Source organism: Rhodnius prolixus, unplaced genomic scaffold (assembly GCF_049639745.1).
Source record: "Rhodnius prolixus isolate KJV_2025 unplaced genomic scaffold, Rpr scaffold_6, whole genome shotgun sequence".
NCBI classification, from domain to species: Eukaryota; Metazoa; Arthropoda; class Insecta; order Hemiptera; family Reduviidae; genus Rhodnius; species Rhodnius prolixus.
In genome coordinates, this window is record NW_027411634.1 from 12,672,029 (window position 1) to 12,689,849 (window position 17,821).

General features: G+C 33.1%; 1 protein-coding gene across 5 annotated transcripts in view; it reads right to left on the bottom strand.

Annotated features, from left to right (window-relative positions):
• Nucleotides 1-17,821, bottom strand: part of LOC141460024 (atrial natriuretic peptide receptor 1) — a 716,933-nt gene that overhangs the window by 404,941 nt on the left and 294,171 nt on the right. For all 5 annotated transcript variants that reach the window (XM_074139630.1, XM_074139629.1, XM_074139631.1 and 2 more), the window contains one exon: nucleotides 16,745-17,064. In XM_074139630.1, the coding sequence (XP_073995731.1) occupies nucleotides 16,745-17,051 (307 nt within the window). In that variant the 5' untranslated portion in view covers nucleotides 17,052-17,064. The remainder of the gene's footprint in view (nucleotides 1-16,744; nucleotides 17,065-17,821) is intronic.

A 17,821-nucleotide genomic window follows, 5' to 3' on the forward strand; every position in this document is an offset into this window, starting at 1 on the left:
AAAAATGTTCAAACAGGTGAGTATGACGTTGGCCTTCCATTTTCAATGACAACGATCTGCCTGAAGTCAAGGTAGATTTATCGTAAAATTAGATCGGTGAAGAATAATTGTGCCGAAGGCAGAGGGAATGCTTAAAAGTTTAAATCTAATAAAAGAAACTGTCATACCCCATTTATTAAAACTCTGAGTATTGCTGGAAAAAACAATTTATTATCAGATATTTGATGCCTTCAATATCTTTTGGTTAATAGCTAATATAATAATTTAAAACGTGAGAAGGGAACCTTCTACAGAACTAATAAATTGAATTCCAAACATAAAAATATAATTACGAAGGTTTTATCGTAATTGAACTGAAAACATTTCTTGACTGAAACAAGAAAAGTATACAGATATTTATTAAATACTGAAGTAAAATATCTTTTTCAAATTCAAAAAATAAATAATATTGCAACGACAGCCAGTAGGTTTCCCTCATTTTCTCACCGTCATCTTTAAAACTTTTCTCCCAAAATATATTTCCAAACAGTTCTGGTATATACCACATTTTCTTTAGGTTAAATAAGAATATAAAATACAAATTATTCAGACGTTTCTAAAGAGAGAGAGAATAAAAAACCGTCCAAAAATTTGCCTCTCACAAGGGGACAGTTTTTACCCATTCTTTTATAATTTAGACAAATGCTATTACAATAATAACAAAGATGTAGGCCGTGTTTTTCGCCTTATTACTTATTCAAACAGAAAAATGCTTTACATAAATACAGAGAAAGAAATTTATTCAAAATTTCAGTAGGTCTAAGGAAAAGAGACCCAGTAATTTCCTTTAAAAAACATTCATTCTAAATTTTAATATGAAGAAAACAAGCAGATAGAATTTATAATGTATTTTCCAAGTTAAACATTTGCTTTCTGTTTACAATAATCATTTCAGATGCTGTTTTCATATAGTTGTGATGATTGTAAATCAATGTTTGGGATTAACCATTACTCTTGTAATAAGTGTACGGGGCGAAGCCGAAATGTAGCTTTTTGGCTAGCCTAGGAACACTAGCTACAGTTTTTCAGGCTGAGCTAGCTGCAATTAGGTTCTGTGCTGCCGAGATTAACGGGCGAGGAATTATTGATTCTAAGGTAGTGATTTTCTCGGATAGTCAGGCTACTCTAGGAGCTATTAGTTCCTACCAGGTCAACACAAGGCTGGTTTGGGACTGTCTGGGTGCCCTGAAGGAAATTAGTGACCAAAATAAGGTCTTTCTGGTTTGGGTACCTGGTCATTCAGGATATAAGGGAAACGAAGTGGCAGATTTATTGGTCCCAGGAAGGCTCTGTGGGACACTTCGTTGGTCCGGAGCCCTATATTGGGGTTTCGAAGTGTGTTAAGTCTGCGGCCATTAATTTGTGGGTGCAGAGTAGGTCTCAGGAGTGGTGGTGGCTCGCCACCACTGGACAGAGACAGGCGAAGGAGTTCATTAGAGGCTATTCGCCGAGGCTGGCCGCAGAATTAATCCGTCAATTGTAAAGTAAAAAAGTAAAGTAATCGCCTATTTTTTCAGGCGGGGCTTAACGTCCAACTACCAATTAGGTGTCGTGGACGGAGGCGACTAGCAAACATACTTTACTGTAAATTTCTTTTATTAACCATTAAATAAAATCCCAGTACCACAATACATATTAGCTTCGCAGGTCTCGCCTCTAACCGCTCGGCTACCGTGGCGCCTCTATATAAGGATAATTGTAGGCCTATTAACTGGCCACTGCAGGCTCAGAAAACACATGCATTGCATGTGCCTGGCAGATGATAGCCTTTGTAAGTTCTGCCAGGAAGAAGAAGAAGAAACGGCACTGCACTTGTTGTGTCAGTGTGAGGGGCTTGTCTAGCTAAGGATGTTACTTCTCCGGGGAGGAAAAACCAAAGCCCGACAGCTTTACCCAGGAGTCACTCTCCAAAATTAAGAGTCTGATTAAACGGACGGGTCTGGAGGGCGAGCTTTAAAGTGAGGGGAGACCCAAAGGGGTCGCAGTGGCGTAGTGCTAATCTAATCTAGTACCAGTTTTCCTTAATCACTATTTGAAGTTTATAAAAAACAACTTTGTGTCCTTTGTTTTACAGAAATTTTAGTGCAACAAGATAATTGTTCAATACTGCGAAATTAAGCACCAATCGAACTAATTCACATTCTTCAAGCACTAAGTTAAACGGGGAAAACATGAATATATATAAAATATGAATGTATTTTTATTTAATTTTAAGATAAGATTATGGGACTCTTAAATAAGTGCAAATAAATTGCACATGCAATCGAATTTAAACAAGTGCAACAAAGCTCGAACTTCGGTAGCAAATATTTGGTTAAATTGAAGATTACATTAATTATTATTATTATTTTTCATTGGCGCTTCGTTAAACAGCCAGCGATGGAAACAAAATTTATTAGTTTCCAGAAAACTTTTTCACTATTTTTTAAATATACGAACATTTTTTTTTCATTTATATAACTGAATTTAATAACATTTCATATTTAGACGGGGAAATAAGAAGTATTTCTTCCAAAGAAAGATGTTCAAGACAAGTTTTGAGTCAGCGAACTAAAGACTTTACAGAGAGGAACATCCTTATCCTCTGGCACATTTTAGATGAAAAGCTGCATACATACGCGCACGCGCCCGTTCACACAGCTAAATTGGAGTACATACCACTTGATAAGTAAATAGCATTCTCCTACTTGAATTGTCTTCATTTAGCTTTAGCAAATTAAAGTAATTTAGGAAAAACAATTTCCACTTATTTTCTTATGTACTACAATAAAACAGAGAACATTTTAAAAGCAATTTAGATTATCAACATTTTTGTAAAAAAGAAGTAAAAAAGTCGGTGACAAAATAACAAGTTTCTTTGATAGTTCAGCTACAATCTCTTTAGTCAATAATTTCACATGATTCCAGAAACTCCCTTCAACAGAAGATACCAGCAGTAAAAGGTAACTTTACTTTCTCCAATAACGCGGAAGAATCGACGGATGTTATGCCGTAATATTTTTTTGTGATCATTAGGAAAGCAAATGAGATCTTATAGAAGAACACAGCCTAACATAACATGGCATTATGATGTTATACTACACGAGTTCTATAAAGTTTTTTGTTCAAACATCTTTGTTTATTGGAGTTATGAAAACAAATAAAAATAAAATAAATAAAGCATGAACATGTCTCAAATTAGCTAATGTAAAATTAATGACCTGGCAAAGAAGGCAATTTTACACCAGCTGTTTTGGAAGAAATACACTGGAGAACCACAGCTGGTGTTTTTGTTAAAGGGGAACAAAATAACAGTAGAACTGCCATCTTTCGTCAGATTGGAAAGAGCTGACAAGACTTGTGCACTACTGAACATTCATTGTGATTTCATTGTAAGAGAAAACTGCTAGAAAATATGGCCAGCCTGGAGAGATAAGTGTTGATTACTGCATGGAAAAATGGGAAAACAAGGGCAACATGATAAATGTTTTATAACGTTAAAATTTATAGTGTAGTGTAAGAGTTATAAGTTTCATGGAAGAATTAGGATATTCGGTAATTCATATAAAGTTCCATTTTCTGCAGAAAAGTTTAGAATGGAAGCTATGTTTTAAAATTCATAGGACAAAATTAAAAACTTTTACGATATTTTAAGGCATGGCTTGAAGTCCAACTACTAGATTAGGTTGCACTAGACGGGAGCGGAAGCACATACTTTAGTATTAACATTTTTTCTAACAAATAAAAAGTAACTATACGTGGGATTCGTGCCGGAGATCTCCCACTTACAAAATCCTCGCTTCATGACCACTAAAACATCTTTCTTACTAAAGAAAGTACTACGAGGAAAACACTCTAAAATTTGTGGGGAACAATTATGGGAGAAACTGCCCAAAAGCTGCTGTTACAAGAAAATACTTAAGATTGTAAGCACTGCACTACAAATCCGATAAGATTATAAACACAGTACGTAACCGGACACGGTGCATTCAGTGAATATCTGTTTAAAGCTGCAACTACTTCGTTCTCCCGCTTGTTCTTGCGGCAGTGAAACTGTTCAGTCTTCGGACCACATTCTGTTTCAGAATGTGAATCAGGGAACAAAAGCGGTCTCCACTAATTAGGAAAATATTACTATTTAGAAGGAGGTAGATGGCCACCCGAACACAGCACTTTAGTAAGCTGAGATTGTTACGAGGTTTTTTAAAAAATTCATTCACAGTATTTCACTGCAAAATTATTAACCATTAATCCTAGAAAATTTTGCTTTTGAATATTTGTATGTATAATAATTATAAATACAAATATACAAAAGCGAATTTTTCTAGGTTTATTGGTTAATAATTATTAATTATTATTAATTAATTAACATAATGATTATGTTAACTATCAAAAAAATGAATTAAGTGTATTTATGAAATATGTATATTTAGTGTATATATTGTATAATGTATTATATTACTATATATTTTATTGTATCTACGTATTATATGTATATTATTTTACGTTGTCTTACATTGTATTATATTTATATTATACAGGGTGTTCAGCATAAGACTACCGTAACTTCGGGAGGCGATTCTGGGCATCATTTGCAACAAAAAATTCAATATAAACTATAGCTCGATTCTGCTCCGTTTTGTAGATATTTTTAATTTTATGTTTTTTCAAGGTGTTACTACTTTTTAGCAAAAAGTTGTCTATATCTCTCAAACTATTAAAGCTACAGCTATTTTAATAAGCTCATTAGAAAGAAGGTTAAATCTCCTTTTAAATAAGCTAATTTATATTTCAAAATAATAATATTAAGTATTTTACTTTGTGGCCCAAACATAAGAAATAGCAAGTTTCTAATTTTTTCCAAAAACTTTGACTTCATTTTTCTCAAAAACATTTTATATGAAAAAACCGTGCACTATTCAGGAAAAACATCTATATACAATCACCTTTCGAAAGGTATGCATAGGGATTATTTTAAAAATTGATGCAGAAATCTGTGATTAATAGCAAAAAAGTAGGCCTCAAAACAGCGTCGGCATTATGAAAGGAATTCACCTACCATAAGAATATAATTGATTAGAATCATCAAATCCAGTACGATTGTTGGCAAAGTGTAATTTAATAATTAACTTGTTTAATTATAAAAATATATAATTTACATTATAAACAATAAAATACAATAAAAAGAAGAAATTGGTGTATGATGTTAAATGAGTGTTAGGTACCAATTCCAAAAGAAAAGATTTTCGTTTAACGAGTTTAGGACTGTGTGCTACGTTATTCTTTAGTTAATTCACAAATATGCTAAATAATTTGAATAAAACACAGACTTTTTTGAACTACTCAACAAACGTTTGGAACTAGGAGGTTGTGGAATAGTCATAGCCACCCGCAGCTTTATTTGGCGCTCTACCGGCCACCCGAACAATTATTCTTTGTTACAGACAACAATGTCCATCACCGCAAATCATTGGATTGAAACCGTAAATTCTGCGTAAGAATCCAGTTCCGTTAACCGCTCCCCATTAAGAATATTATTGTAATATCACTTAAGTTTTTGATCTAGTCCTAGAAGTTCCTACAGTACTCCACCCAATGATTAGCAGTATCATCTTTAACAGAGAACAAAGCATGGACAGCGAATGCAGCAGGAAGCATGCACTTTTTCTCTCACGATTAATGAACTAGATCAGTTTTTAAAATACATAGAGAAAAGGCTGCATCGTTTCTAGCTGAATGTCTAGGATAGTTACTGGCTGAAAGGTATTTCTTAGTTACGGAGTATGAATACGTACTACGAGGAAGGATAGAACTTAAATAAAGGAGACGTTTCGACTAGTATATTGAGTACTAAGTATATTACTTTATTTAATTAAAAGAGAATGATATTTCACTAATTTTGAGTTACAGTGATTTATTATTATACAATATAATACCTAAAGAGTATTTTCTTAAAAAAAAATAAAAAGTATTTTGTAAATTGGCCTGTCATAAATGAAATAAATCATAAAAATTAAAATAAAACATTTATACTAAGAGAATAACTAGAGTATACACCGACTTGAGATGAATGGAAAACAAAAATAAAAATTTTAAAAAGACACGACGCAGTTCAACGTCTTGTTCTAACATTCAGCTTCTAACCAATCACAAAAGAATTCTGCTCTCTGAACAGAGATAAAGGTACTAATTTAAATTCGAGGTCAGACAGTCTGAGAGCTATATTAAAAAAAAAAAAAATACGTTTTTGTTACGATCAGACAATAGAAGTATTAAGCAGTTACAGGCAGGGCGAATACAGAGCGGATAAAGATATGAAAAATGAGCTCAAAACAAATACAAATTATTTCCTTTTTTCTTCACAATAATTGGCCAATTTATTTAATCTTGTTCAACTTAATGAAAGAAAGCAAGCTTAAGGAAGCTTTTCTTTCTAGCACAAAAAGTACTGCATGAGTGCCCAATAAACTGTGCCCTTTCTAGTGTAAGAAAAAGTCTTGAAAAACACTAAAAGAACGTTTCAAAGAAAACCGCTGTAAGGTTTCCCTACTATAGTTTCTGTTAGAACGAAATAAAAACCATTTTACTGAAGCCGTGATTTAAGAAGTTAATTTCAAAGAGCCAACAACATGGAACCTCTTTATTTGAACAGGTAGCAGCAACTGACTCTCCAATTAATGAATTTATATTAGCTTTTAGTGATTGCAAAAATTTATATCAGGGAATCAATTATCGAGGAAACTAATAAATTTGCAGAAAAGTTGGCAAAACATAGTGTTTTTGTTTATTATTAAATTTTGGTTTATAATAACCACTTTTGTCTATAAATGTCTAAAATTCCATAAAAATCTGTCGAGTAGGAAACGAGATATTTAGAGTTAAATTTTGGTATCGTTTGAAACAGTGAAATCTTTAACTTCAAATATCTGGAAAACTACTCGATAGATTTTGTTTATATTGTACCTGTATTTGGAGACCACTTTTATCTATAACTGTCTAAAATTCCATAAAAATCTGTCGAGTAGGAAACGAGATATTTAGAGTTAAATTTTGGTATCGTTTGAAACAGTGAAATCTTTAACTTCAAATATCTGGAAAACTACTCGATAGATTTTGTTTATATTGTACCTGTATATGGAGACCACTTTTATCTATAACTGTCTAAAATTCCATAAAAATCTGTCGAGTAGGAAACGAGATATTTAGAGTTAAATTTTGGTATCGTTTGAAACAGTGAAATCTTTAACTTCAAATATCTGGAAAACTACTCGATAGATTTTGTTTATATTGTACCTGTATTTGGAGACCACTTTTATCTATAACTGTCTAAAATTCCATAAAAATCTGTCGAGTAGGAAACGAGATATTTAGAGTTAAATTTTGGTATCGTTTGAAACAGTGAAATCTTTAACTTCAAATATCTGGAAAACTACTCGATAGATTTTGTTTATATTGTACCTGTATTTGGAGACCACTTTTATCTATAACTGTCTAAAATTCCATAAAAATCTGTCGAGTAGGAAACGAGATATTTAGAGTTAAATTTTGGTATCGTTTGAAACAGTGAAATCTTTAACTTCAAATATCTGGAAAACTACTCGATAGATTTTGTTTATATTGTACCTGTATATGGAGACCACTTTTATCTATAACTGTCTAAAATTCCATAAAAATCTGTCGAGTAGGAAACGAGATATTTAGAGTTAAATTTTGGTATCGTTTGAAACAGTGAAATCTTTAACTTCAAATATCTGGAAAACTACTCGATAGATTTTGTTTATATTGTACCTGTATATGGAGACCACTTTTATCTATAACTGTCTAAAATTCCATAAAAATCTGTCGAGTAGGAAACGAGATATTTAGAGTTAAATTTTGGTATCGTTTGAAACAGTGAAATCTTTAACTTCAAATATCTGGAAAACTACTCGATAGATTTTGTTTATATTGTACCTGTATATGGAGACCACTTTTATCTATAACTGTCTAAAATTCCATAAAAATCTGTCGAGTAGGAAACGAGATATTTAGAGTTAAATTTTGGTATCGTTTGAAACAGTGAAATATTTAACTTCAAATATCTGGAAAACTACTCGATAGATTTTGTTTATATTGTACCTGTATATGGAGACCACTTTTATCTATAACTGTCTAAAATTCCATAAAAATCTGTCGAGTAGGAAACGAGATATTTAGAGTTAAATTTTGGTATCGTTTGAAACAGTGAAATCTTTAACTTCAAATATCTGGAAAACTACTCGATAGATTTTGTTTATATTGTACCTGTATATGGAGACCACTTTTATCTATAACTGTCTAAAATTCCATAAAAATCTGTCGAGTAGGAAACGAGATATTTAGAGTTAAATTTTGGTATCGTTTGAAACAGTGAAATCTTTAACTTCAAATATCTGGAAAACTACTCGATAGATTTTGTTTATATTGTACCTGTATATGGAGACCACTTTTATCTATAACTGTCTAAAATTCCATAAAAATCTGTCGAGTAGGAAACGAGATATTTAGAGTTAAATTTTGGTATCGTTTGAAACAGTGAAATCTTTAACTTCAAATATCTGGAAAACTACTCGATAGATTTTGTTTATATTGTACCTGTATATGGAGACCACTTTTATCTATAACTGTCTAAAATTCCATAAAAATCTGTCGAGTAGGAAACGAGATATTTAGAGTTAAATTTTGGTATCGTTTGAAACAGTGAAATATTTAACTTCAAATATCTGGAAAACTACTCGATAGATTTTGTTTATATTGTACCTGTATATGGAGACCACTTTTATCTATAACTGTCTAAAATTCCATAAAAATCTGTCGAGTAAGAAACGAGATATTTAGAGTTAAATTTTAGTATCGTTTGAAACAGTGAAATCTTTAACTTCAAATATCTGGAAAACTACTCAATAGATTATGTTTATATTGCACGTGTATATGGAGACCACTTTTGTCTATAAATGTCTAAAATTCCATAAAAATCTGTCGAGTAGGAAACGAGATATTTATAGGTAAATTTTGGTTTCGTTTGAAACAGTGAAATCTTTAACATCAAATATCTGAAAAACTACTCGATAGATTCTGTTTATATTGTACCTGTATATGGAGACCACTTTTATCTATAACTGTATAAAATTCCATAAAAATCTGTCGAGTAGGAAACGAGATATTTAGAGTTAAATTTTAGTATCGTTTGAAACAGTGAAATCTTTAACTTCAAATATCTGGAAAACTACTCAATAGATTATGTTTATATTGTACCTGTATATGGAGACCACTTTTGTCTATAAATGTCTAAAATTCCATAAAAATCTGTCGAGTAGGAAACGAGATATTTATAGGTAAATTTTGGTTTCGTTTGAAACAGTGAAATATTTAACATCAAATATCTGAAAAACTACTCGATAGATTATGTTTATATTGCACGTGTATATGGAGACCACTTTTGTCTATAAATGTCTAAAATTCCATAAAAATCTGTCGAGTAGGAAACGAGATATTTAGAGTTAAATTTTGGTATCGTTTGAAACAGTGAAATCTTTAACTTCAAATATCTGGAAAACTACTCGATAGATTATGTTTATATTGCACGTGTATATGGAGACCACTTTTGTCTATAAATGTCTAAAATTCCATAAAAATCTGTCGAGTAGGAAACGAGATATTTATAGGTAAATTTTGGTTTCGTTTGAAACAGTGAAATCTTTAACATCAAATATCTGAAAAACTACTCGATAGATTTTGTTTATATTGTACCTGTATATGGAGACCACTTTTATCTATAACTGTATAAAATTCCATAAAAATCTGTCGAGTAGGAAACGAGATAATTAGAGTTAAATTTTGGTATCGTTTGAAACAGTGAAATATTTAACTTCAAATATCTGGAAAACTACTCGATAGATTATGTTTATATTGCACGTGTATATGGAGACCACTTTTGTCTATAAATGTCTAAAATTCCATAAAAATCTGTCGAGTAGGAAACGAGATATTTATAGGTAAATTTTGGTTTCGTTTGAAACAGTGAAATCTTTAACATCAAATATCTGAAAAACTACTCGATAGATTTTGTTTATATTGTACCTGTATATGGAGACCACTTTTATCTATAACTGTATAAAATTCCATAAAAATCTGTCGAGTAGGAAACGAGATATTTAGAGTTAAATTTTGGTATCGTTTGAAACAGTGAAATATTTAACTTCAAATATCTGGAAAACTACTCGATAGATTTTGTTTATATTGTACCTGTATATGGAGACCACTTTTATCTATTACTGTCTAAAATTCCATAAAAATCTGTCGAGTAGGAAACGAGATATTTAGAGTTAAATTTTGGTATCGTTTGAAACAGTGAAATATTTAACTTCAAATATCTGGAAAACTACTCGATAGATTTTGTTTATATTGCACGTGTATATGGAGACCACTTTTGTCTATAACCGTGTAAAATTCTGTAAAAATCTGTTGAGTAGGAAACGAGATATTTAGAGTTAAATTTTGGTTTCGTTTGAAACAGTGAAATCTTTAACTTCAAATATCTGGAAAACTACTCGATAGATTATGTTTATATTGTACGTATATATGGAGACCACTTTTGTCTTAAAACAACAACCTTCCAAAAGCTGAACAAGCATATTGGGTTAAACATAGAAATAACTTTACATTTAAAATATTTCAATCTTGGAGTTAAGTCAGCTATGGGTGGAAGATAAACTAGTATAATCACACCGTGTAAACGCATTATATTATTAAATCATTTTTCTAAAATGGAAATATATTATTACTAATGATTCATTATACATGAATAAAAAATAATACCTCACAAAGAGCAAATACTGGAATATTTGTATCTGTAGCCCTAGTTCATAAATTTTAATCGACTTGGAAGTTCTGTTAGTGCCTTCTTACTATTGTGTAAAAGGTGCGGTCAAATGGATTATTATTTTATCATAATGAAATAAATTTTCTCAGAATAAAGTTGAGGGTTACAACGACTGGATAATGCAGATGAAAATGTTAACCCTTTCGGCCGCTGGAATTGGATTTCAAGTTCACGCAACTGATAACAGAAACGAGATAAAAATTTAAGTAGAATAAACAACTAGCGTCTATTTATTCGAAAACGTGGCCGATCTTAGCGACAATCTCACTGAAAGGCTTTTGGTTAATATTGCCTTTACAAAACTCTTCTTCCTGAGTTTTGCATTCTTCGGCACTGTCTCTGTTTGTAAAAGCAGTATAAATCCTCTGCATCCAATTTACCTTCTTTTTTTTTTGGTGAGTTGTTAAAAACTTCTTCTACAACTTAATTGAGAACCAACTGACAGTAGCTCGAATTCCTAAACGGTGAATGATCCAACTCGCTCTAACAGCAATGGTGGCTTAAGTCGTTAGAGTTGTTAAGAGAGAAAAACAAATGTGTCTGATTCTTTTTTGGGGTTTAACATCAAGTTGAGTTTTTATGATTTCGTTTTATGAATTCTATTATCTATCAAAATTTGACTGGAAAGAAACTGGTACCATCAAACATGTGAAAAATCAATTATTAAAACAAAAAACTAATAGGTATAATTTAAAATTATTGGGCATAATCTTCTCTAATTTAAAGAGAAAGGTTCTTTAGATGTTGGGTTTAGATCTGCTATTTCAGGTATCTGTTTGGGAAAAGACCTTCAGCAAGGTTACCATAAGTTGTTAGTAAGAGTACTTGGAAAAAAAACTGTACTTGGCCAAAATATTTATTAGTGATTGGATTTGCAAAGCTAGACAATCTCAAAGATTTCATTCGTCATAGCTGAAATCTATTATATCTGGTTTGTATGAAACTTTACGATCGGTTTCGTATTTTCCATCCATAATCAAAGAGAGAAGGAAAGGGATTTTGTAAGGTGAATCCTTGGCATTCACTTACATAGTGCAATTAGCTTCATTTGTCTACGGAGCTTGGGTATCCTTCACTGTAACCAATCAATAACCGGGCTGGCATTGCTAGTGATGTATCTTCCGCTCTATAACGCTCAACAAATTTGGGTAAATAATTTACTGAATCCAAGCTTAATTAGTTAACAAATCTAGGATAAAGGAAACTTAAGATAAATAAACTTAGCGGATAACAAGACATGATTTTGAACTAAATTTAATATCTACGGCTAATCCTTAGGGATTATCAGCAGAACAGCAAAGCAATGTGGGTAGAGAACACTATTATTTGCTTGAACTTGAAGTGTGTGAGTGAGTTTGCCAGGTTTGATGGCAACATTCACTGAAGAAGAGGAGTATAAAAGGATTGACTGGTATAAGTGTCCCCTAAGGGAGATTTTTGCCAGGATTTTGAGGGTTTGCAACCTCGTCTGTTATCTGTCTATGTTGGTATATGACTTTCTCTACTGGCTAAGAAAAACCCTGGTCCTTTTTTTTAAAAAAAGGACCAGGAGACGTCTAAACAAGTCCTCGAAGTCCTTTTTTTTTAAAAAAAATCATCGTTCGTATAAACCAGTGCTTCCCAAACCTTTTCCGGTCATGGCACATTAGCGAGATACCAAACAGTAAACGGCACACTGGAACTGAAATTCTCCCATTTCATTTTAAAATGACGTATTATGCTCTCAACTAGTGCTGTAATAACAACACCTATTACAATCCTACAAAAATACAAGTTTTCGTGGCAGGCTGTAACATTAATAACAAACCCAATCATTCACCCGTCGCTATACCGTTCTCTGTCAATACAGTTAACTACATGTATACTAGTAGCAATGAATCTTATGACAAAGAAATTCTTTATTTTAATGCCCATTATTGATGTCAAGAAGTGCTTGTAATTCATGTAAAATTGTAAATCAGTAACTAAAAGAAAGTGATTAAAAAGACCTCTAAATGAGATTAAAGTTACACAAACTAAACAGTCAATAAAGAAGAACGAAAGCTATGGACATATTTTACTAATTTAGTTAACAGTTACTAATCAAGTTACCAGTCAGTGCGTTAATGCGACCGGCTGGCTTTGCAAGGACCGTGAAAGTGTTTCAATTTGAGCGTTAACCTCAGTTGACAAGCACACCCTGTGTTTCGTTTTGATCAGTGTCATTGCTGAGAATGCCTTCTAACCCAGGTAAGTAATGCTGAAAGGAAGCAGTATTCCGACTGCCTTACTACCTATCAATGTGTATTCTTTTTCAACCATAATCCAGAACTCTACTAAATTCATTTCCAGAAACTTCAATCGCTTCCAGTGTAAGCTGCAACGTCAATAAGCTGTTCCTTTTCCATTAATTGTAGGCCAGACATATCAACTTGGATATGAAATGGATTCCTGATCCACAATCATTGTCAAAAAAGAGTTAGACTTGGAAAGTAGTGTTGCAACTTCTCAACCAACTGTGATAAATCTTCAATAACTATGTCATTTAACACAATTGCACCAGGATCAAGTTCAGCAGCTACTGAATTAGTTGCATCTATTTCATGTGACCACATTCCGAAGTTTCTGACGAAATGAGTTTGTCAGTAACAGAGATTATGTTTGATTCGTTGTCCTGCATTCTCGAATTCAGTGCATACATGCACATGCATCATTTTATGTTTTATTTCATTATAGGAATATGAGGTTATACTATTTTAACTTACAATTAATTTTAATGCAACGCCATTATAATTTTATAATTTTTTTTTATATTTTGCCACGGCACACTTCTACCGTAGCCGCATAGGTTAGAAAGCACTGATATAAACCATTCACCTCTTGGTAATTACATGATAGGTAATAAATAAATAGACCCTGGTTGCAGCCATCTCTCTGCAATTAGATTTTTTTTTTTCACTTTATTTTTCATATTTACACCTACAACAAATGTTGCATCAAGTAAATTTGATGAAACTGGTTAAGTTCTCATGAATGTCATGTAAGAGCAACCACCCATTGGTGGAACTCTTTCTCAGGGGATTGCACTCACCACAGTAGGTCCCTAGGCCACTTCCGCTTCAAGCGACGAGGAGGACTGTCTGGAAGGTGAGGAGAGGAAAGTTGCTGGACGAGAGGATTAGGATGGAGAGCTAGGAGGCTTTTGCAAAGTTGCAGTAGCGAGTCTTCATTAGATCGGTGACAAAAGGGATGTGAAGGTCAGTGTGTATGGTAAGGTTAGAAATGTAGTATGGAGCATTCAGGATTTTCCGTAGGATTATATACTCTAGTGTCTGCAGGCGTTTCGAGTTAGAGGGTTTGGTTGAGCCCTACACTTCTGCTCCGTATGTCCATATGGGTCTTAACAGGGTCTTATAGATTGTCAGTTTGTGATTCAAGTCGAGTTTGGATCTGCGGTCAAGTAGTTTAGTAAGTAGCTTGTAGCGTCTGTTCATGTCTTGTAGTTTCAGTCGAGTATTTGGTTTCCATTTGAGTCTCTTCAGATAGGAAGAAAATTTAACTTCAGAGGTAATTAGAAGAAAATAGAACTAAATTTAAGCAATCTTAACAGATTTTTTCCCCTTGAAAGAAAGGGGAAATACTAACCTCAATAAAAGTATCAAGACGACTATATGGAACCCACAAAAAATAACCAAAAGTCAAGAATTTAATACACGCCTGGAGACGAAATTTAGACCATGGATCAACCTTGGACGAACAAAATAACAGCGCATAAAACTCAGCTGAGACAAAAAGAATGGAGAAATCTTCAGCTTATTCAACGAATTATTATTTTAATATTGTTGAACTCGTCTCTAAAGAATCACATTTAATATAATCATTCCATTTCAGCTAAGTTACCCATAAATTCTCCAATATTGTAAAATTTAATTAAAAAAATATATAATAATTATAAAAAGAAAGAAATGCCAAGCAGTAGTTTCTGTTTAATACAATAGTTTGGAATTCCTATAACAAGTCTTTCATTCCTGAACACAAGTCACCAACATTCTACAATGGTCACCCTCCAATCCTAGCACGTTCATCTGCAGACTATCAACAAGCTCCCACCTACAACTACCTCGGCCGAACTACAATGTTAAACCCTATCATCCTTACTCATACAATAAGCATCACACGTGGAAGTTCATTTTCTATTTCGTCTTTATCTAGACAATTTTATCTACTTTTCTATTATTTAGGTATTTAAGAACATTTTCTGGAGATGAATTTTTGCACAGTCACCTTGAATAAGGTATTAAACATTTAGAGGTATACAACATAAAGTGTAATATGTTAGCAAACAATGAATACCCCTTGAATACGCCTGTGTTCACTTTTATTGTTTACTTCAGGAATGGTGAACGTCTGCTTTAAATACCAATTACCAGGGGAAAGAAAAGGCTATCAAACCGTGGAGCCGAAAACCCTCTATCTCTTTGCGACACTGAATCATAACAATAGAAATAGATTGCTGTTCACTACTTTTGATCCTTTTGGATATTTTTTTTTTATTTATCCTTTTATTGAAATTTACACCTGTACCTACAGGGTACAATAGGTAAATGTGATAAGTGTGTATCAATAACGTGTCAGACGTGAATGACGGTCATCCAGTTGGTCATGGGGCCAACGGCGCCTCAGCCGTCTTCGAGGATTGGAGGGTAGCGTAGTTGAAGACAAGTTTGCAGCTAAAGGGTTGGGATGAAATGAGAGTTTTTGATGAAAATTTTTATATCGAATTTTGGCAAGTTCGGAGATGAGTGGAATTTGGAGATCTGTATGGATTGTGTGGTTGCTAACATAGAATGGAGCGTCTACTATGCGGCGGAGTATTTTGGATTAGAGTGTTGGATTTTTTTAGCTGTTCCGTAAAGTTCAAGTCCGTAAGTCCATATTGGTGTGAGAAGAGCTGTATAGAGTCGTCGTTTGTTCTGTAGTGAGAGTTTTGAACGTTTGTCGAGTAGTCTGGTTAGAAGTTTGTATTGTTTGTTTAGTTCGGTACGTTTAAGTCTCGTATGGGGGGGTTCTAGGTAAGTCTCTTGTCTAGGTACATTCCAAGGTACCGCACATGGTCGGCTGGTGGGATAGGTGGTATGATGTAAGAAGACAGGTGGTGCGAGTTTGACGTTTGAGTGTGAAGACTATGTATTTAGACTTAGTTGGGTTAATTTTTATACGCCAAAGATAGGGTTAGAGTGTGACGAGAGAATGGCAGTGTCATCAGCGAAGGTGTAAATAGAAGATCAAATTTTTAAATGCAAATGCAAATTAAGACTGGCAATTTCTACAAAATGGTACATTCTACAAAAAATTCTAGAAAGAATAAACTTAACTTTAAAAGCCTATGGTTCAATTTGAAAAAAAGAAAAGTAATGCGTACTGTTTCAGGCGAGCTTTACGTCCAACTACCAATTAGGTATCAAGCTCAGAGGCGATATTAGCAAACGTACTTTACTACAAAGTTCTCATATTAAACATTAAATAAAATCCAAGGCCTAAGACCGAAAATCGAACCCAAGTACCACAATACATAATTAGCTTTGCAGGTCTCGTCTCTAACCGCACGGCTACCGTGGGGCCTGTATTCATACACATTTAAAATAAACTTAAGAAATGAAATGGTTATTCGACTTTATGGTTATTTGTAGAGCACTCAAGCAAATCGCCCCACTTTAGTACAATCGTTTAGCAAGAACTTGTCTGCCTTTGTGCTCCTACATCCAAACATTTCTATGTGCTAACTGTTGTAGTTGTTAAGTATTACCATTATTATTGGCAATCATTGTAAAAGAAATTTTCACTAACCTGTGCGATCCTTAACCTCAATAGCAGCCAACGGTCCGTAAGTTGATGAACATTCAGAATCAAACGCTGTAATGTTAATGGTCCATCCAGGCAATATTCCTTGTTTAGGATCGGATATATTTCTGACTGCTAGTTTTATTATTGGCAGAATGATCCTCAAAGACTGGGGATGGCCGGGATCATCCGGGGCGATCACAGTGAAGCGAACAGTCCTGTTTAGGAGCATGGCCGCTCTCACCATCACGCCATTATCCCCGGCCATCACCAGAATGATTAGGAGTAGCAATAGCCCTCCTATCTTAAACATCCCCCGGACATCACTGTAACAATAAAACAATAATTTTAGTCTTCTCATTTATAAAAGTTAACAATCAAATAATGTTAAAGCAATAAAGTAAAAAAAAAAAGTTTGCAAAGAGATGACTTTAGGAATTTAATTAAAAAACTTCTTCTGACTTCCAATTGTTTTTTGTCCAACATATTTCAAACATTGGAGAATCACAAGAATGTCAGAAATTTTTTTCTGTTTTGTCAGAAAAAGGCTCATTCAAGCTCAAAACGAATCAAGCGAAAGCGAAAATTGGCAGACATTTATTTATTTGCTTTAATTTAGTAAATAAACTGAACTGGTAATAGAAAATTCTTTGTGGCAACATTATTAAATGAAAAACATTTTTAATGGTTGAATTCTGACCCAATTGAATCGGATATTCACAATACTTCGCCTTTTATGAGTTAAGTAGACTTTTATAATAAGCAATCTTCAACCAATTTTGCTTCTAGAGTTCCTTTTCTACAAGAATTCAAATAATAATAATAAGAAAATTATAATTATTTCATAAAATTTCAATAGCTTAAAGGATACTTCAATCCTTTGGTCTTTTGAAGACAGTTTTATTCATTACAAGCACGTAAAACTTCTTTGACTACACTTTTTGAACTTAAACTCGGGGCATATTTGTGGATGTTGTGGTTGTGGAGTTGTAAAAGAAAACTTCCATATTTTGGAAGAGGAAGAATTTGACGATGTCTATTGAATAGAGTATTAAAATACCTACTATTCCTTCAGGAATGGCG